At 38.7% G+C, this 21,862-nt stretch overlaps 1 protein-coding gene across 2 annotated transcripts in view; it reads right to left on the reverse strand.

Annotated features, from left to right (window-relative positions):
• Window positions 1-18,305, reverse strand: part of STAM2 (signal transducing adaptor molecule 2) — a 49,007-nt gene extending 30,702 nt beyond the window's left edge. For both annotated transcript variants that reach the window (XM_065880424.1, XM_065880422.1), the window contains exon 1: window positions 18,106-18,305. In XM_065880424.1, coding sequence (XP_065736496.1) covers window positions 18,106-18,145 — 40 coding nt within the window. In that variant the 5' untranslated portion in view covers window positions 18,146-18,305. The remainder of the gene's footprint in view (window positions 1-18,105) is intronic.
• Between the last annotated feature and the right edge of the window lie 3,557 nt (window positions 18,306-21,862).

A 21,862-nucleotide genomic window follows, 5' to 3' on the forward strand; every position in this document is an offset into this window, starting at 1 on the left:
TCTGCCAAAAAGGATTTCATTTTTCAAGTGAACGAAGTAACAGTTAAATTATGTACTTAGGAGTATTTTAAACTCCTGGAAAAATTTTAACTATTATAATTAAGGAACCATTCTTTTATAGCATGTCACTTTGCCCAGTGTTGGGGCCATATCTCACATTATCCTATGTCAAATTCATATAGGGGGAGACAGTTAAAAGAGCCCTCCTGGGGCCTAAATGCTAAATTTCTAGGGTTTGGTGGGTGTAAGTTGTAACATTTCATCACCAGGTTTTGATTACTGTATATAGAGAGCTTCAAATACACAGTGAAATACTTCAGAAAGACTCTAACAATATCATAAAGAATCAGTCCATCAATACCTGTAAGAACAAAAGAGTCATCCTCTACAAAGTCCATTATGTTCAACACACAGCATTAAAAAGAATTCAAGTCTACCCATAAAACATTTTTTTAAAATAAACTTATTTATTTATATATATATTTTTGGCTGCATTGGGTATTCCTTGCTGCACGGGCTTTCTCTAGTTGCGGCGAGTGGGAGCTACTCTTCATTGCGGTGGCTTCTCTTGCTGCGGAGCACAGGCTCTAGGCGTGTGGGCTTCAGTAGTTGTGGCTAGTGGGCTCTTGAGTGCAGGCTCAGTACTTGTGGCGCACAGGCTTAGTTGCTCTGTGGCATATGGGATCTTCCTCGACCAGGGTTTGAACCCGTGTCCCCTGCACTGGCAGGCAGATTCTTAACCACTGTGCAACCAGGGAAGTCTAAGTCTACCCATAAAACTTTTAATAAAATAGGCTTCTTCAGTAATAAAAAAAAAAAATTAACTATGAAAAACAAGAATGCCCAAAAGAGATCTTTAAAGCTTCTCCTACTATGTTTGAAAATAAAAACTCATGACTTGTCTGCTTTCAACCATGGCAGAATATCTGGTACCAGATTTGCTATTCTCCCGAAAACAAGGATAAAACTGGCCAAAATATACAAAGCAACTGTGTTCAGGAAATGAATAACAAGCAGTGCACATGTGAGGTCTTTGAGGGAAGGGAAATATGAAGTGAGCCTCTCGATGGCCCCAGTGTTCTGCCTGGGAACACTTTCCTGTCCCAACACAAGGAGGACTAGCTCAAATAAAGCAGCTAGGAGACAGCAGATTTCTGAGCACAGGGATTTAATCATGGGTCCTCGTTGCTCAAGGGCTGTGCTATACACACCCACACCCACATCCACACAGGGTGAGGCTCTATGAGGTCTAGCACAGATCACCTACTATGAGGCTGAAAGGTTGTGCAATGCAAGGAGTCTTTTAAAGTTCCTGTTACAGACTGAATGTCTGTGTCCCCACAAAATTCACACCATGAAGCTCTAACCCCCAGCATTGCTGTAGTTGGAGACTAGACACAAAAGAAGTAATTAAGGTTAAATGAGGTCATAAGGTTGAAGTCCTGATCCAAGAGAATTAGTGTCCTCATAAGAAGAGACACCAGAGAGCTCACTGTCTTTCCTCACACGTACAAAGACGAGGTCATGTGAGGACACAGTGAGAATGCAGCCATCTGCAACCCAAGGGGAGAGCCCTCACCAGAAACCAACCCTGCTGGGACTCTGACCTTGGACTTCAAGTTGACAGAATTGTGAGAAAGCAAATTTCTGTTGCTTGACTACCTAGTCTATAGTATTTTGCTATGGCAGCCCAAGAAGACTAATACTCCACCCAACTAGAGTAGAGAGAACATTTCAGGCTATCAGTTGAAACCCCAGAAAGGTTAAAACACCTTAGGAATAAAGGTACTGGAAAATTTAGTACAATATTGAAATAGGCCTACCTCACAAAGAAAACCAAGCCAGACAAAAACCTAAAAGATTCTCCAATAATATAACTACCTGACAGAACAAAATTCAACACTCTTTTAAAGGAAAACAACATAATCTAGCCTCCTTACAAAGAATAAGGAGTGACCAGCATAATATAAAAAAATCACTAGATGTGCAAAAAAGTGTCGCACAATCAAGATAAAAATAATCAATAAAAAAGATAGCATAGGGCTTCCCTGGTGGTGCAGTGGTTGGGAGTCCGCCTGCCGATGCGGGGAACACAGGTTCGTGCCCCAGTCCGGGAGGATCCCACATGCCGCGGAGTGGCAGGGCCCGTGAGCCATGGCCGCTGAGCCTGCACATCCGGAGCCTGTGCTCCTCAACAGGAGAGGCCACAGCAGTGAGAGGCCCGCGTACAGCAAAAAAAAAAAAAAAAAGAAAAAAAGCATAATCCAAATGTTAGAATTAGCAAAAAAGTACTTTAAAGCAGGTATTATATTTTTTTTTCAAGAACTTAAAGCAAACGATGGTCATAAGTGAATAGATGATGAGTGCCCAGCAGAAAAATAGAAACTATAAAAATAGAATAATATACCCTGAGAAAACCATAATTCAAAAAGAGACATGTACCACAGTGTTCACTGTAGCACTATTTACAACAGACAAGACATGGAACCAATCTAAATGTCCATCGACAGATGAATGGATAAGTAAGATGTGGCACACATATACAGTGGAAAATTACTCAGCCATAAAAAGATACGAAACTGAGTTATTTGTAGTGACGTGGATAGATCTAGAGTCTATCATACAGAGTGAAGTCAGAAAGAGGAAAACAAATACCATATGCTAATGCATATATATGGAATCTAAAAAAAAAAAAGGTACTGATGAACCTGCAGGGCAGTAATAAAGACGTAGACATAGAGAATGGACTTGAGGACATGGCGGGGGGATGGGGGGAGAGGAAGCTGGGGCAAAGTGAGAGTAGCATCGACATACATACGCTACCGAATGTAAAATAGTCAGCTAGTTGGAAGCAGCAGCATAGCACAGGGAGATAAGCTCGGTGCTTTGTGATGACCTAGAGGGGTGGGATAGGGAGGATGGGAGGGAGGCTCAAGAAGGAGGGGATGTGGGGACATACGCATGCATATGGCTGATTCACTTTGGTGTACAACAGAAACTAACACAGTATTGTGAAGCAATTATAGTCCAATAAAGATCTATTTAAAAAAGTGGTATACCTAGAACTGAAGATACAACATCTCAACTAAAATATTTCACTAAATGGGTTTAAAACAGATTGAAGACTGCAGAAAGAATCAGTGGAGAAAACCTGACAAGCCTCTTAGATAGCCTCATCCACCAGAGGGCAGACGGCAGAAGGAAGAACTACAATCCTGCAGCCTGTGGAACAGAAACCACATTCACAGAAAGATAGACAAGATGAAAGGCAGAGGGCTATGTACCAGATGAAGGAACAAGATAAAACCCCAGAAAAACAACTAAATGGAGTGGAGATAGGAAACCTTCCAGAAAAAGAATTCAGAATAATGACAGTGAAGGTGATCCAGGACTTTGGAAAAAGAATGGAGACAAAGATCAAGAAGATGCAACAAATGTTTAACAAAGATCTAGAAGAATTAAAGAACAAACAAACAGAAATGAACAACACAATAACTGAAATGAAAAATACACTAGAAGGACTCAATAGCAGAATAACTGAGGCGAAGAACGGATAAGTGACCTGGAAGACAGAATGGTAGAATTCACTACTGCGGAACAGAATAAAGAAAAAAGAATGAAAAGAAATAAAGACAGCCTGGGACTGTCTTTATTTATAAAATAAAGAGACCTCTGGGACAACATTAAACACAATAACATTCGCATTATAGGGGTCCCAGAAGGAAAAGAGAGAGAGAAAAGACCTGAGAAAATATTTGAACAGATTATACTCGAAAGCTTCCCTAACATGGGAAAGGAAATAGCCAACCAAGTCCAGGAAGCACAGTAAGTCACATACAGGATAAACCCAGGGAGAAACACGCCGAGACACATAATAATCAAATTGGGAAAAATTAAAGACAAAGAAAAATTATTGAAAGCAGCAAGAAAAAAATGACAAATAACAAACAAGGGAACTCCCATAAGGTTAAGAGCTGATTTCTCAGGAGAAACTCTACAAGCCAGAAGCGAGTGCCATGATATACTTAAAGTGATGAAAAGGAAGAATCTACACCAAAGATTACTCTACCCGGCAAGGATCTCATTCAGATTTGATGGAGAAATCAAAAGCTTTACAGACAAGCAAGAGCTATGAGAATTCAGCACTATCAAACCAGCTCTACAACAAACGCTAAAGAAACTTCTCTAAGTGGGAAACACAAGAGAAAAAAAGGACCTAGAAGAACAAACCCAAAACAATTAAGAAAATGGTAATAGGAACATACATATCAATAATTACCTTAAACGTGAATGGATTAAATGCTCCAACCAAGACACAGGCTTGCTGAATGGATACAAAAACAAGACCCATATATATGTTGTCTACAAGAGACTCACTCCAGACCTAGGGATACATTCAGACTGAAAGTGAGGGGATGGAAAAAGATATTCCATGCAAATGGAAATCAAAAGAAAGCTGCAGTAGCAATACTCATATCAGATAAAATAGACTTTAAAATAATGTTACGAAACAAAGAAGGACATTATATAATAATCAAGGAATCAATTCAAGAAGAAGATATAACAATTATAAATATATATGCATCCAACATAGGAGCACCTCAATACATAAGGCAACTGCTAACAGCTATAAAAGAGGAAATCGACAGTAACACAATAATAGTGGGGAATTTTAACACCTCACTTACACCAATGGACAAATCATCCAAACAGATTATTACTAAGGAAACACAAGCTTTAAATGACACAACAGACCAGATAGATTTAATTGATATTTATAGGACATTCCATCCCAAAACAGCAGATTACACTTTCTTCTCAAGTGCACATGGAACAGATTCTCCAGGACAGATTACATCTTGGGTCACAAATCAAGCCTCAGTAAATTTAAGAAAATTGAAATCATATCAAGCATCTTTTCTGACCACAACGCTATGAGATTAGAAATGAATTACAGGGATAAAAACGTAAAAAACACAAACACATGGAAGCTAAACAATACGTTACTAAATAACCAAGAGATCACTGAAGAAATCAAACAGGAAACCAAGAAATACCGAGAGACACATGATAATGAAAACACGATCCAAAACCTATGGGATGCAGCAAAAGCAGTTCTAGGAGGGAAGTTTACAGCTATACAAGCCTACCTCAAGAAACAAGAAAAATCTCAAATAAACAATCTAACCTTACACCTAAAGGAACAAGAAAAAGAAGAACAAAACCCAGAATTAGTAGAAGGTAAGAAATCATAAAGATCAGAGCTGAAATAAATGAAACAGAAACAAAGAAAACAATAGCAAAGATCAATAAAACTAAAAGGTGGTTCTTTGAGAAGATAAACAAAACTGATAAACCATTAGCCAGACACATCAAGAAAAAGAGGGAGAGGACTCAAATCAATAAAATTAGAAATGAAAAAAGAAAAGTTACAACAGACACCGCAGAAGTACAAAGCATCCTAAGAGACTGCTACAAGCACCTCTATGGCAATAAAATGGACAACGTGGAAGAAATGGACAAAATCTTAGAAAGGTATAACCTTCCCAGACTGAACCAGGAAGAAATAGAAAATATGAACAGACGAATCACAAGTAATGAAATTGAAACTGTGATTAAAAATCTTCCAGCAAACAAAAGTCCAGGACCACATGGCTTCACAGGTGAATTCTATCAAACATTTAGAGAAGAGCTAACACCCATTCTTCTCAAACTCTTCCAAAAAATGGCAGAGAAAGGAACACTCCCAAACTCATTCTATGAGGTCACCATCACCCTGATACCAAAACCAGACAAAGATACTACAAAAAAAGAAAATTACAGACCAATATCACTGATGAATATAGATGCAAAAATCCTCAACAAAATACTAGCACACAGAATCCAACAACACATTAAAAGGATCATATACCATGATCAAGTGGGATTTATCCCAGGGATGCAAGGATTCTTCAATATACGCAAACCAATCAATGTGATACACCATATTAACAAACTGAAGGAGAAAAACCATATGATCATCTCAATAGATGTAGAAAAGCTTTTGACAAAATTCAACACCCATTTATGATAAAAACTCTCCAGAAAGTGGGCACAGAGGGAAACTACCTCAACATAATAAAGACCATATACGACAAACCCACAGCAAACATCATTCTCAATGGTGAAAAACTGAAAGCATTTCCTCTAAGATCAGGAACAAGACAAGGATGTCCAATCTCGCCACTCTTATTCAACATAGTTTTGGAAGTCCTAGCCACGGCAATCAGAGAAGAAAAAGAAATAAAAGGAATACAAATTGGAAAAGAGGAAGTAAAACTGTCACTGTTTGCAGATGACATGATACTATACATAGAGAATCCTAAAGACACCACCAGAAAACTACTAGAGCTAATCAATGAATTTGGTAAAGCTGCAGGATACAAATTTAATGCACAGAAATCTCTTGCATTCCTATACACTAATGATGAAAGATCTGAAAGAGAAATTAAGGAAACACTCCCATTTACCATTGCAGCAAAAAGCGTAAAATACCTAGGAATAAACCTACCTAAGGAGACAAAGAACCTGTAAGCAGAAAACTATAAGACACTGTTGAAATAAATTAAAGATGATACCAACAGTTGGAGAGATATACCATGTTCTTGGGTTGGAAGAATCAATATTGTCAAAATGACTATACTACCCAAAGCAATCTACAGATTCAATGCAATCCCTATCAAACTACCAATGTCATTTTTTACAGAACAAGAACAAAAAATCTTAAAATTCGTATGGAGACACAAAAGACCCTGAATAGCCAAAGCAGTCTTGTGGGAAAAAAACGGAGCTGAAGGAATCAGAGTCCTTGACTTCAGACTATACTACAAAGCTACAATAATCAAGACAATATGGTACTGGCACAAAACCAGAACTATAGATCAATGGAACAGGATAGAAAGCCCAGAGGTAAACCCACGCACCTATGGTCAACTAATCTATGACAATGGAGGCAAGGATATACAATGGAGAAAGACAGCCTCTTCAATAAGTGGTGCTGGGAAAACTGGACAGCTACACGTAAAAGAATGAAATTAGAATACTCCGTAACACCACACACAAAAATAAACTCAAAATGGATTAGAGATCAAAATGGATTAGAGACCTAAATGTAAGACAGGACACTATAAAACTCTTAGAGGAAAACATAAGAAGAACACTCTTTGACATAAATCACAGGAAGATCTTTTTTGATCCACCTCCTAGAGTAATGGACATAAAAAGAAAAATAAACAAGTGGGACCTAATGAAACTTCAAAGCTTTTGCAAAGCAAAGGAAACTACAAACAAGATGAAAAGACAACCCTCAGAATGGGAAAATATATTTGCAAACGAATCAATGGACAAAGGATTAACCTCCAAAATATATAAACAGCTCATTCAGCTCAATATTAAAAAAGCAAACAACCCAATCAAAAAATGGGCAGAAGACCTAAATAGATATTTCTCCAAAGAGGGCATACAAATGGCCAAGAAGCACATGAAAAGTTGCTCAACATCACTAATTATTAGAGAAATGCAAATCAAAACTACAATTAGGTATCACCTCACACCAGTTAGAATGGGCATCATCAGAAAATTTACAAACAACAAATGCTGGAGAGGATGTGGAGAAAAGGGAACCCTCTTGCAGTTGGTGGGAATGTAAATTGATACAGCCACTATGGAGAACAATATGGAGGGTCCTTAAAAAACTATAAATAGAATTACCATATGATACAGCAATCCTACTAGTGGGCATATACCCACAGAAAACCATAATTCAAAAAGACACATGTACCCCAATGTTCACTGCAGCGCTATTTACAACAGCCAGGTTATGGAAGCAACCTAAATGTCCATCGACAGACGAATAGATTAAGAAGATGTGGTACATATATACAATGGAATATTACTCAGCCATAAAAAGGAACGAAATTGAGTCATTTGTTGAGACATGGATGTATCTATAGACTGTCATACAGAGTGAAGTAAGTCAGAACGAGAAAAGCAAATATCGTATATTAACACATGTTATGTGGAACCTAGAAAAATGGTACAGATGAACCGGTTTGCAAGGCAGAAGTTGAGACACAGATGTAGAGAACAAACGTATGGACATCAAGGGGGGAAAGCCACGGGGGAGTGGGGATGGTGGTGTGCTGAATTGGGTGATTGAGATTGACATATATACACTGATGTGTATAAAATTGATAACTAATAAGAAGCTGCTGTATTAAACAAAAACAAACAAACAAAACCACATGCACCCCGATGTTCGTTGCAGCACTGTTTACAATAGCCAGGTCATGGAAGCAACCTAAATGCCCATCGACAGACGAATGGATAAAGAAGATATGGTACGTATATAGAATGGAATATTACTCAGCCATAAAAGGGAACAAAATTGGGTCATTTGTAGAGACGTAGATGAATCTAGAGACTGTCTTACAGAGTGAAGTAAGCCAGAAAGAGAATAACAAATATTGCATATTAACGCATATATGTGGAACCTAGAAAAATGGTACAGATGAACCAGTTTGCAAGGCAGAAATTGAGGCACAGATGAAGAGAACAAACGTATGGACGCCAAGGGGGGAAGCAGCGGGGGTGGTGGTGGTGGTGGTGTGATGAATTCGGTGATTGGGATTGACATGTATACACTGATGTGTATAAAGTGGATGACTAAGAACCTGCTGCACCAAAAAATAAATGAAAATTTTAAAAAGTGATCCTTTTTAAAAAGTGATCCTAAAAGTTAATTTATCATGGGAAAGGAAACACATAAGCACAATCTATGGTAAATTAAAATGCCTACTCAATGTTTGAAGAATGAATGAATGAGCAAGTGAATGAATGCAATTACGTCAAAAGTCCTAACTGTCAACTACTATGGTATGTGTTCATATACAATTTTGAGTAATGGAGGAAATGGTTGTCATTTGGTAAAAAAAGAAAAGTTTCAGTATTATACAGTTAATATAACCTCAGATACAAACCTGAACATGTAAAAAAAAAAAAAAAAAGTTAGTGAACATGAAGAAAAGTTAACAAAAGTTATCAAATTTGAAGAACAGCGAAAAAAGATTTAAGAAAACTGAAGAGTCTCAGTATATTAAGTTTTTAAACTTTCTATGTAACAAATGCAAATTAGTGGTTTAAAACACCACCCATTATTAGCTCATAGTTCTGTAGTTCAAAATCTAAGCAGGCTCAGTTGGGCTCTATGCTCAGCTTATTACAGACTTGTTGTTGGGGAATTGTTGTTAATTAATTACACATGGTAACTAAATTCATGCATGTTGGAATTATGTAAAGTGAAGACTGCTTGTACATTAAAGCAGAGTTTAAATATTTCTTCAAATGTGCACAAAACTACCAACACCTAGAAATAATCTAGGACAACAGACTCAGTGTGTTCTCTGAATACACTATATTTGTATTAGATCAAACATAATAGCCAATCACAAGGACATTAACAATCACAACATATAATTAAGACTGTAACAGAAGGTAACATAACATTTTATTATAATTAGGATACTATATATCAATATCTTGGGCTATGACTAAAGCAATGCTTAGATCTTAGAGAAAAAATTACTTCTTATGTATTAAACAATTATTTTTATACCTTAAAACTATAGTAGAAGAACAGGGGAAAACTGGCAAAAAAAAAAAAAAAGAATTTTTTTTTCCCCAGAAGAAGAAATAAACTAGAAAATGGAAAGCAAGTAAATAAGTAAAATTCACTTTGGTATCTAACAGGAAACCACAGCTGACAGCTTTTACTAAAGATATAAAAACGCTTTTTCTTTGTACCAATTCATTATAAACTAAATAATTACTTGAAAATATAGAACAATTTTTTCTAGTTTATAAACCTTACATGTTTACACTATTAAATACATATTTGTTATTAAATTTCTAGACCACACAATTCTTCTGTAGTTAAATTAAAATTAACTAAAAGTTAATTTAGTTAAATTAAAAGTTAAATAAAAATTAAACGCCCAATACTTCAAACTGACAGATTATAAATATTTCACTGCTTCTCTGACTCCAATGACAACAAACACACTTAGCATTTTAGAGTACTTGGGTTCAACATACATTTTCTCATTTAATCCTCCTCCCAATTTAATGCTTTGATTTGTTTGGGTAAAATTTTTATTGATACAAATCTTCAGTTTACTCTGGAGAAAACAATAATATAAATTCTACTTTTCCTAGAATGAAAGCCTACTTACAGCTCTGAGTAATGAATGATAGGTAATAATTAATTAAAAAACAATAACAATGATTTCCTTGGTGGCGCAGTGGTTAAGAACCTGCCTGCCAATGCAGAGGACACGGGTTCGAGCCCTGGTTCGGGAAGATCCCACATGCCACGGAGCAACTAAGCCTCGTGTGCCACAACTACTGAGCCTGCATTCTAGAACCTGCGAGCCACAACTACTGAGCCAGTGTGCCACAACTACTGAAGCCTGCACGCCTAGAGCCCATGCTCTGCAACAAAGAGGAGACACCACAATGAGAAGCCTGCACACTGCAATGAAGAGTAGCCCCCACTCGCCGCAACTAGAGAAAGCCCGCGCGCAGCAACGAAGACCCATCACAGCCAAAAATAAATAAAATAATTAATTAAAAATGAAAAAAATAACAATAGTTTCAAAGTATTTTACGTACGCTAAACTACTTACATTGAATCCAATGAAAATGCCCCATTTTATAGATGAGCAAACTGAGACAGAAAAGTAACTAGCACAAGATCATACAGATACTAAATAGTAAAAGTGGGATTTTAGTCTAGGCAGTCTGGCTCAGGGCATATTTTCTATTAATCTGCCTCTTGGGTGCAATTTTTGTTCAAAACTGCTAAATTAACTCTTTCAACAAGTTAGTTTTCAGTTTCTCTATGCATGAACATTTTAAACATACTGAATAGGACAAATGCAAGATCAACTCTTGTTTATAAGAAAAGAATCAGACACAATGCCACACTTAACTCCATTTACTGCATCATTTAATAACACAATGTACATATTTAAGAACTTCTTGCTCTGGTGGAATACAGAAGAGTGACTGCTACTCTTTTCATTTCACATGTTACCACCAACATTTGTGGGGGGACTAGGAAGAGTTTAGAGAGTTGGGCAGATAGGAAAAAGGAAGAAACAAAATCAAAATCATCTTTTACTTCCTTCTAATATTGTAAATCATCTATTTAAAAGGTAAAAGGTCTAGAGCCAGCCTTTACATTCCTACAAGTTCACTTTCTTCTTGTCTGATACTCCCAAGATGCCCTCTGTAATCCTGTTCATTGAGAGCCATACCCCCTCGCAACTCCACAGAACAGGCATGCTCTTTTCTACAAACACCCTTACATTACGGAACAGGGCAGAAGAATAAATGTAGTAGGTATAATTTCTATTTTAACAGACCTATCTGGAAGCTTCACGTGCAAGACACAATAAGAGCTGGGGAAAAGGAAAAATGAGTCTCAAAGTAGCCACTAACACGCCAAAACATCACAGATGGAGAATCAAAAGCAGTTAGGTTGGGCAGATGACCACATAACCTCTGCAGAGTGAGGAAATCATTATGCACATGTGGAGTACACACGTCACCCATTAACACTGAAGACCCACCTTCTCTATTCCCAGCTCTGAAACTTACATATTAGCTTAAGGTTGCTAGGTAGTTCACCTCAGCTCTGACTCAAATCTGAATCCATGTTCTCATCTGTAAAATGTAAATTAAAATGGCTGCCATGCTTAAAAGAGGAGTTGTGAAAATTAAGTGAAAAGAAAAATGGGTGAAAAACTTAAACAGATATTTCAAAAAGGAGGATATTAATTTAGTGAATAACTATATTAAAGATTAGATAAATAAATACTTATTAAAGCCACAAAGAGATGCCACTAGAATGGCTAAAATTCTTAAAATTACACCACCATGTACCAACAAATTTTTTATATGAAATTGAAGTAATATGTGCTAAAAATAAGTAGGTGGCAGCTTCAAAATGTCAATAATTTTCGGGGGCAATGTCTGATATCTATCATATAGACCTTCTTAGGTTCAATCCCTATACTCAATACAAACATTTATTCACTATCAAGTAAAGTTACAGAGCCTAATAAGGCAATAATATTTTTTTTAAAAAAGTTCTTTCCCTTTCCCTTCCACCTCAAGGGACAGTAGTAGTATGTGTATACTTACTTGTAGAAAAATCATCCTCTTGCTCTCTTACCTAACTTTACAATTACACTTGACCCTTGAATAACATGGGTTTTAACTGCAGAGATCCACTTAATATGCAGATTTTAAAAAATAACTATATTGGAAAAATTTTTGGAGATTTGTAACAATTAGAAAAAACTTGCGACAAACCGGGTAGCCTAGAAATATCAAAAAAATTAAGAAAAAAGTATGTCATGAATTGTATAAAATATATGTAGATATACACCTAACCTTCAAAACATGTTAACTGACTGTTACTGGTAAGGCCTCCAGTCAACAGTAGGCTATTAGTAGTTAATTTTTGGGGGAGTCAAAAGTTAACACATGGATTTTCAACTGTACAGGGGGTCAGCACCCCTAACCCCCCGAGTTGTTCAAGGGTCAACTATATAATCTAAGTAAGATTAGAACTAAACATTATTATCAGGAAATAAAAAGTGTATTATTAACTATCAACATCATCAGTGCATATGAATCAAAAATATAAACTACAATGTCTTCTCAAATTCTAAAAGAACATAAAAGAAATTCCCTTTTATGATTTTACTAATCTGATAATAAACCCATATGAAAGAAAAAAGGCAAAAAACAGCTAAGAGTATAAAAATGAAGAAAAACAAGACAGGGGGCGTGCCCTACCACCTATAAAGGCCAATGACATTAAGAATGTGGTATTGGTACAGGATAGATAAAAAGAACAGTGTAGAACAGAAAGCACAGACACAGACCTCATACAAGGAAAGGGATTTACTGTATGAAGGAGAAAGTGCTCCAAACTAGTGGGGGAAGGATAGATAATTCAATAAATGGTGATTAGGCAACTGATAATTGTCTACTGTGAATTGACTATCCAATCAAATCTCTCCTTAGACCTTACATAAAGACCAAGTCCAGGTGGACTAAAGACCTAACTGTGAAAATCAAAACTTCAATAAAACTTTCAGAAGAAAACATAACAAGATCCTTATAGACTCAAGGAGGAGAGAAAGCTTTTCTTGAACAAGAAAATAAAATCAAGGGAGAAAGACAATATTACTAAACCGAAACTTCAATCTTCTTAATAGTAAAAGGCAGCACAAAAAGAAAAACAAAAAGAAGCAACAGACAAGGATATATATTTGCAATTCACATAAACAACAAAAGATTAGTAGAGAACGCATGTGAAACTTTAAAAATCAATAAGAAAAAATAATCCAACAGAATAATAAGTACATGAAAGTAAGGAGCAGGCAATTTATACAAAAAGAATACTGACCAAGAGACATATGAAAAGATGCTCAACTGCAATGAAGCTGAAATAAATGGAAAACAATGCCCTATTTCACACCCATCAAATTGGCATAAATTTTAAAGTCTGACAATACCCAGCGTCAGTGAGACTGTGGAACAACAGGGACTTCACTTCCACTGCTGGTGGGAGTAAAATCTCCCACAAACACTTAGAAGAACAATTCTGTATTATTTAACATTTTGCAACTTTGCACTATATGCATTTTTAAAAAAGAATTCCTCTTCAAGATACAATCCCTTGAGAATCTCTCACTCTTGTGAAGAAGAAAACGTGGATAATAACTTTCACTGCAGTGTTGTCTGTGATAGCAAAAAACTGCAAAAAACTTCATGTTCATTAATAGGAGAATGAGTTAAAAATATGTGGAATATCACATAGCTCTTAAAATTAATGAACTAAAGCTACAAACATCAACATGAATAACTCTCACAAAAAATGCTAAATGACAAGCTGCAAATGACTACAGAGAATATTATTTTTTATGAAGTTTAAAAACATGCAAAACAATATAGTATATTTGTATGTATAGTATATATTATAAAATAGACTTTTTTATCTTTTTAGAGTGTTTTACTCTGAGAGGAAAAAGAATAGTTATCAGGTAGCTAATAAATAAAAGTAATAATTTCCACTGTATTTTGAATGTTTTCTTTAAAAAAAAAAGAATGAAGTGTGGCAAAATGTTAGGACTTGACAGAGGTGACTGACAGGAATAGGAGTTTATGTTATATTCTGTACTTTATGCTAAAAATTTTTCATCGTTTAAAAAATTACGAAATATATTAATTAAAATTTGTAACTATTTTAATTAGGACTAGGTATTAGAAATTTTTGGTACCATGTAAGCAAAAGAAAGTATAGGAAAAAAACTGGCTGTTACAGCTGTCATTCTCACCTAAAACCAAAATTTTTTAAATTTTTTGCAACAACCTCATGTGTTCAAGAATTGCCTTAATGACTATGTAAATGTAATATATTTAAATGTATAAAGTAAATTTGTATTACCAGAGTGCCATCAATATCTTTTTTTTTTTTTTTTTGCAGTACACGGGCCTCTCACTGTTGTGGCCTCCCCCGTTGCGGAGCACAGGCTCCGGACGTGCAGGCTCAGCGGCCATGGCTCACAGGCCCAGCCGTTCCGTGGCATGTGGGATCTTCCTGGACTGGGGCACAAACCCATGTCCCCTGCATCTGCAGGTGGACTCTCAATCACTGCGCCACCAGGGAAGCCCAATATCTATTTTTATATTAGGGTTTCTTGTAAAATTTCACTGGAGAAAACGATTCCATTATCAAAAACTCCAAGCTACTCACTGTCAAGGTATTTGACTAAACACAAGCCAAAGACATAGCAATACATGCATTCAAATTTTACTTGGAAAAGTCTCCTTTTAAGAAAAAGTTCATACTTCAATCCACTGTGTGAAAAGAGTTTTTGTAGAAGTAGAATTTGAGCTCAGCTCTGTGGGACACAAGTAAGTTTATCTGTAAGAAAGGAGATACCAAGTATTGCTGAAAAAAGCAAAAATCTATCAGCGAATAGTAGTAAATGGCACAGAGACAGAAACTGGCAAGAAAGATTGCCTGGCTTGAGTAAGGAGAAAAAAGACACGCAAATAAGAACTGGGGTTATGGAGCAGAACAGACAGACATGACTCAGGAATCAATGTAGTGAGACTGGAAAAATCGGTACAGGATGTAAGGAAATGACATCTGTCTGCCCTTTTAACACTACCACTAAATCTTCCTATTGTGGCTCTGTCCCTCATGTTTTACTTTCTCCTTGGGATCTCCTAAAAAGGCTGCCCCAAACTGGCTCTCTACCTTAGGAAACCTACACTCCCCTTCAAGATAAGAATCAGGGCCAGGGTGAGGGGGGATGTGTGTGGATATTTTCTCTTTTTTTCTCAGCACAGCTTCAAAGGAATTTTATTCAACAAAACAAACAATAAACCCATATTAGAAGCGATCCAATAAATATTTAAAGAGCTCTAATGCTACCATCCCTAGCATACCTTTCAGGATTTGTAGGTCTGACTCCAAGAAAAAAAACAGGAACTTGCCAGAGTTCCTTACCTCTTAGCCTTTGGCCGGTTACCATTTGACAACTCATATACCATCATCAACTTATGAGTGCCTTCCTAGACATCTTGAGTCACTACAGCCTTTTCTCAGAGTCTCAGGGTCTGAGAAAAGGATTTCTTCCCCACATGAATGATGTCAGAAACGCTGTTCACCCTCTGATGAGACTGCATCGACCAAAGGAATGTAGTTTCAACTTTACAGTTAATTATAAAAATGACCAAACCATACATATAGTAAGAGATGGTCACTTCCTGCAGGTGTAAGTGCTATCAGGAAAGCAGGGGAAGAGAGAGGATAGTGTCAACACTTTTACAAATAAAGTGTCTGCCTGAAGGTCCTTGTCTTCTCTTCAGGGAAGATGATTGTTTTAAATAGAGGGAGAATGTAAAGCATCTCCTGTATTTCTAGTATCGTAATATGGTGTAAAAAATACAATTATCTTTTTATGTGTGTACGAGTCCTCCATTAGATTGAGAGTTCCTTGAGGGAACCCAGTTTATTTATTAAATTTGTGCTCCCAAAGTCTGATACACACTGTCTGACACACACTTTGTAATCACTCAGAGCCTGTTTGTTGAATCAAAGGTAAACAAAGCTATGACAAAAAAGAAACAATGGTAATAAAAATCTGACTGAATCAACGAAAGATGAAAAGGACAATGACACTGCAAAGGAACATTCCTGTGGGCATCTCAAGTTAAACAATGACTTGATCGTCATATTAACTACTGTATTTCAAATTAACAGGGACTTTAAGTTTTGAAAAGTGCAATATATAATTTTTCTTCTATGATAGATGTACAAAGACAATTTGAAATCCTTAGTATTTCATGCCACATTTTCTATTAATTCCAACCACTTGCCTAAAAGAGGTTACAATCAAACTTTCTATTTTATCTTAAACTGCCTTTTGGAAACCAACTTCAGTCAGTCATACTTGAGTTAACTCATACTTGAGTTAACAAGTACTTGAAGCTTTGGCTGATGGCACTGCCCATGAAATAATCTATACACAGTATTTTTTTTTTTTAATGTCTGAACAGCAATGCTTCTTTTACTACAGTGGAACTAAACTGTGATCCACTAAACCATGTAGGAACCTCAGGAGACACTGAGGGGGAGGTTTAGAAAAGCAACTTGGCTTACTTTCACCAGAGAAGTTGTCAATCAGAAAACAATGGGCTTCCAGGAAAGATCTCCCTTGAAGAGTTCCACAGTTGTTAAGTTTGAAAATCATTTGTCTTATTCTATTTTGCCTTTTTTTCCCACTATGACAAGATTAAAGTCTTCACAACAATAAAAAGTGAAGGTCTCACTGCAGCAAAGGAAGACATCATTAGGTGTTCCAAAAGCAGACGCTGTGAACCCCAACATTATGCTTCCTAGGTTTATAGCAGTCAGCAATGTTAAACTACCAAGAAAAAAGTTGAATGAAATTATGGAAATACATATTTGAAGACTATCTAAGGGTCAAAATCTATAAAGTTTTTTAGCTCTCTGTGAAAGGAAGGTACTTATACATCATATTTGACTTCTGAACACATTTTTGGAATCACATAATATACCAAAATAGGGCACTTTCTAAACTTTCCCCATAATTAGAAAATTGTAACTATGAAACAGGTGCAATATTCTGTATAACTGGCAATTTGCAGCCATGCGTTTTTTTCATTCCACTAAATCCTAAAACTCTACCTAGAATTAACTACTGCTACAAAAATATTTATTTTAGCCAGCTTGGTTTACTGTTTTTCTAAAGCCACAAGTTAAGTTCTCATACCCAATCCATCTTTTTCTCACTCCATAGTCACTGACGACCCCCCAAGAAGTAAAACAGGTGTTCTGGACTGTTTTGAAATCCTGGGGTTTTCCTTTTCATACCCTAAGGCAGAACACCTTATAGAACTTGCACTATCCATGGATAGTGTAACACTTCCAACTATCATAAATAAATCCTGAAGCCGTGCGATCAGGGGTTGGGCGCATCTATATATAAGCGAGATAAAATAGGTTCTTCCTATTGAACCGGGACAAGTTGAAGTCTCTGTAAGTGCTGAGCTGCCCTAGACAACAGGGTCTGCTGCATCACTTTTAACCGCGGGGCGGGGGAGTGGGGAGGGGGGGACACAAGACTCAACCAGCTCTAGAGGGAGCTGGAAGTTCTGTGTCATCAACTCCGTAATTGCTCAATTAGTTCGGTCTCCAGAGAACCCCAGGCTCCTCCCTATTCCTGTGCCTGGCAAGGGGAACGGTCCTCTTTCGGGGTCCCCAACCTCAGGTGGGCTGGGGACACTCCCCTGGCAGCTAGGGACACGCCGAGGTTGCCCCCAGAAAAATCCCGGCTGCCAGGCAGCGGCGACGCCGCACCCTCCTCCCGCTTTGCTAGGCTTTCCAGTCCCCGGAGTCGCCACCGCCCACTTTCTAGCACAGCAAACAACGGCTTGGGGCCCCGGCCCAGCACTTACCCACATCTTGCTCGAAGTGGTTGGCGGTGAACAGAGGCATCTCGCCGGCGCCCGAGCCCGAGTTGCTGCGGTCAGGCTGAGGCTCTGCAGCTGCTCCGGGCTGGGGTACCCACGGCCCCGGCTTCCTAGACGGCTCGGCTCCAGTCGCGTCCGGCACTTCCGCCACCGCACCTGCCCCACTCCTGCCTGACGGACCAGCTCCAGGTCCGCGCTCCGCCCTTGCGCTCCGCCCCGACCTCTCCTCCCGGTATGAGGTCCCACCAGCCGCGGGCATCTTCTCAGCGGCCCTGTAGCCGCCGCCCTCCGGGAGGAGGCGGCAGCCCTGATCCGAAGCCCCCGTAGGGGTCAGGCGGCCGCCGAGGCCACCTTTCCATCGCTAGGACCCCGGCAAGCCATAGAAGGGGGGGCCCTTCAAGGCCGGAAGTTGTCGAGCCTATAACTTGGCGACGCCAGAGGACCGGAAGCTGCAATGCCGGCGGCAGTTCTGCAGGGGGCGAGGTCTTCTGGGATTTCCTGCGTAGGGCTGCTGGTTCCGACGGCCAAGTTCCCTCCAGTTTAGTTCCTTCCTAAGATATGGCCTAGTCCCACGCGGCTGAGGGCCCGCGGCTACGTTCGCGTCACAGTCCCGTTGCCCTGGAAACGGATGGAGCCTCACTGGTTTCGAGAGTTGGCGAAGGGTTTGGCTCCGCTCCTGGCGGTTCTGGGGTTACACTCTCCTCGGCGCCTAAACCCCGCCAGAATAACCACCGTGGAAATCGGGACTCCTCACTTTTCGCTTTCCATCGTGCTCTTACACTGAAAACACTGCTCGACTGTCCCTGCCTTCAAGTTGCTGACAGTTTTATGGGGACAGTGTATAGCATATACGTGACAGTACATGACGGTTCTGATATGCAATCGCGGTCACAAACTCAAATTCCCATCGGAGACAGCCAGGTATTGAAATGAGTGTGTAAGTGCAAGCACCCTTCCCACCCACACGCTCCCAAACCCTCTTAACCCTGTTTTATTTTTCTATGGCATTTATCACTTCCTAATATAGAATTATGTTTTCTGTCTCTCCTCTTTAGACTATAAACTCCATGATTATTTTTGTTCACTGCTGTACCCCCAGCATCTAAAACAGTGTCCAGCAAGTAATAGGTGCTCAGTAAATACTTTTCAAATCCAACCAAACAGTGCATGGCACCTACCAGTAAACTTAAGCTATTTGTTGAAGTGTGGGCTCTACTAGAGTTTCCAGTTTTTCAATGATTTTTTTTTTTTTTTGCGGTACGCGTGCCTCTCACCGCTGTGGCCTCTCCCGTCGCGGAGCACAGGCTCCGGAGGCGCAGGCTCAGCGGCTATGGCTCACGGGCCCACACGCTCCGCGGCATGTGGGATCTTCCCGGACCGGGGCACGAACCTGTGTCCCCTGCATCGGCAGGCGGACTCTCAACCACTGCGCCACCAGAGAAGCCCTCGATGTTTTTTTTATTGTTAAGAATTACTTCAACATTTTTAATAATGGGCTAAACAAGACCATTTTACAACCTCTGTGTAAAGACTTGATACAAAAGAGAGAGAACCATTATACATGGAATAGTTCAGAAAGGTTGTTGCATTTTATATCATAAAGATAGGTTCACAAATAAGGAGGAAACATCAGCAGGTGAAAGGAGCTGATTTTCAAAAACCATTGAACCTAGGATGTTCAAGATATGTTTGGAGACTTTCTAGGTGAATTTGTCTAGGATTAAGGCTTAGTGTTGGAATGGAAAACAAGGGTAGATAGAGATAGGAGGAAACAGATTGGGAAGAGCCTTAAGGAGCAAGCTAAGAATTTTTAATTTTATCACATAAGGCACTAGATAATCATTTAAAGATTTTGAGCAGCAGAGGAGTACACAAAAAAGAGTTTCCAGATAGTAATCTGACAGCAGTGTGCATGACATATATTAAGAAGCAGACCAGGCAGTGGAACAGTTTAGGAGTTACGTAGTATTTGAAGAAGAGATATTGTAGAGGAGATTGTACTGAGATAAGAGCAAAGGTCTGAGGATTTGTCTTTGGAAACTATTCACATTTTAAAGAGATTCCTTTAGCTCCTCCACATCTTTAATAGCAAGCATGTTCAAGAATCTATGGGTTGGGCTTCCCTGGTGGCGCAGTGGTTGAGAGTCCGCCTGCCGATGCAGGGGACACGGGTTCGTGCCCCGGTCCAGGAGGATCCCACATGCCACAGAGCAGCTGGGCCCGTGAGCCATGGCCGCTGGGCCTGCGCATCCGGAGCCTGTGCTCCGCAACGGGGGAGGCCACAGCAGTGAGAGGCCCACGTACTGCAAAAAAAAAAAAAAAAAAGAATCTATGGGTATTTACTCATCTGTGCTTATACTCAGTCTCTTGGTGAATCCAGTTAACAAAATTTTTAATAGTCACCAAGAGCCAGGCCCTGTGTTAGAAACAAGAAGATACAAAGATTGTTCATTGTTACTTCACCTAATGAAGTTATTGAAGAAGTAAAAGATATGTCAATGGCAGCCCACAAGTTCTGGTGTGCAAAATTTCTGTTGTACAACCTCTTTTGAGCCCCAGTCTCCCTGATAACAAAATAATCTCATCAATTTCAGTTAAATTCTGTCTCTTTAGGTGCTTTTGTTGTTGTTATTATTATTTTGGGTTTACACTCAACAAATCTACATCCTTACCTCACACCACTTGCTCTGAACATACACCAAGATCCATCCTCAGGTATGTTCTTCCAACTCTGCCAGTCTGTATTTGGTGAATAACCCTTTTTATTGCAAAACAGGGACAGTGCTTCCCCAGTCAAGACATGATGAAACTTGACTCTAGTTATTGGTCTAGAAAAACTGAAGGGGGTTGTGGGAAATCTTTTTTTCTTTTTCTCCCTCGCAAAAGATTAATGAACATGACCTCCTCCCAGTACTTCAGTGAATAAGGATTGAGGTCAGCAGGGAAAGCAGTGGTTTGGTTCTTTCTGGATCAAAAGGGAAATCTTGAAAGGGAAAGTAGCATTTTGGAAGGCATCTTCCTCAGATGAGGTTTCTCCATGGTCTTCGGGCAAAGGGAGGTCACTATCCTCTAGCAGGGGCAAGCACACCACTTCTGTCAGTCCAGAGGATTGAGGTGAATCTATCAGCTCAAAGTTCTCAAGAGTATCCACCCAGATATCCCCATCATCCTAGGTCTCAGGGTCTCCTTCTTTCCCCTGCAGAGTCCTGACTTTACATTATGCTATGGATTATGAATTCAACCTTCTTTTAAATTCTGCTACTCTCACAATCAGGTCCTGAGTCTGATTTTTTTTTTTAATTGTAATCCATCCCTCTGGCCCTCCCCTCTGGCCATAGCAAATAAAGCTAGCTAGCTTTCTCTCTCTCTCTCTCTCCTTCTCTCATTTTTCTCTTTGTATTTCAGTTTGGATAATTTCTCTATGTATCTTTAGGATGAGTGGTATGTTATTTTTCATTAATTTCCAAAGCATTCAGTTTGAGTGTTGTTTTTTTTTTTTGAGTGTTTTTTAAATAAACTTTTTATTTTGGAATAATTTTAGATTTACAAGGAAGTTACAAAGATAGTACAGAGAGGTCTCATTTACCCCTCAGCCCTTTTTCCCACTGTTAACATCTTACATTTCCATGGTATATTTGTCAAAACTAAGAAACTAACATTAGTTCATTGCTATTAACTAAACCACAGATTTATTTGGATTTTACAAATGTTTACGTTAATGGCCTCCTTTTTTTTTTTCCAG

The sequence above is a fragment of the Phocoena phocoena genome, chromosome 7, assembly GCF_963924675.1.
Source record: "Phocoena phocoena chromosome 7, mPhoPho1.1, whole genome shotgun sequence".
NCBI classification, from domain to species: domain Eukaryota; kingdom Metazoa; phylum Chordata; class Mammalia; order Artiodactyla; family Phocoenidae; genus Phocoena; species Phocoena phocoena.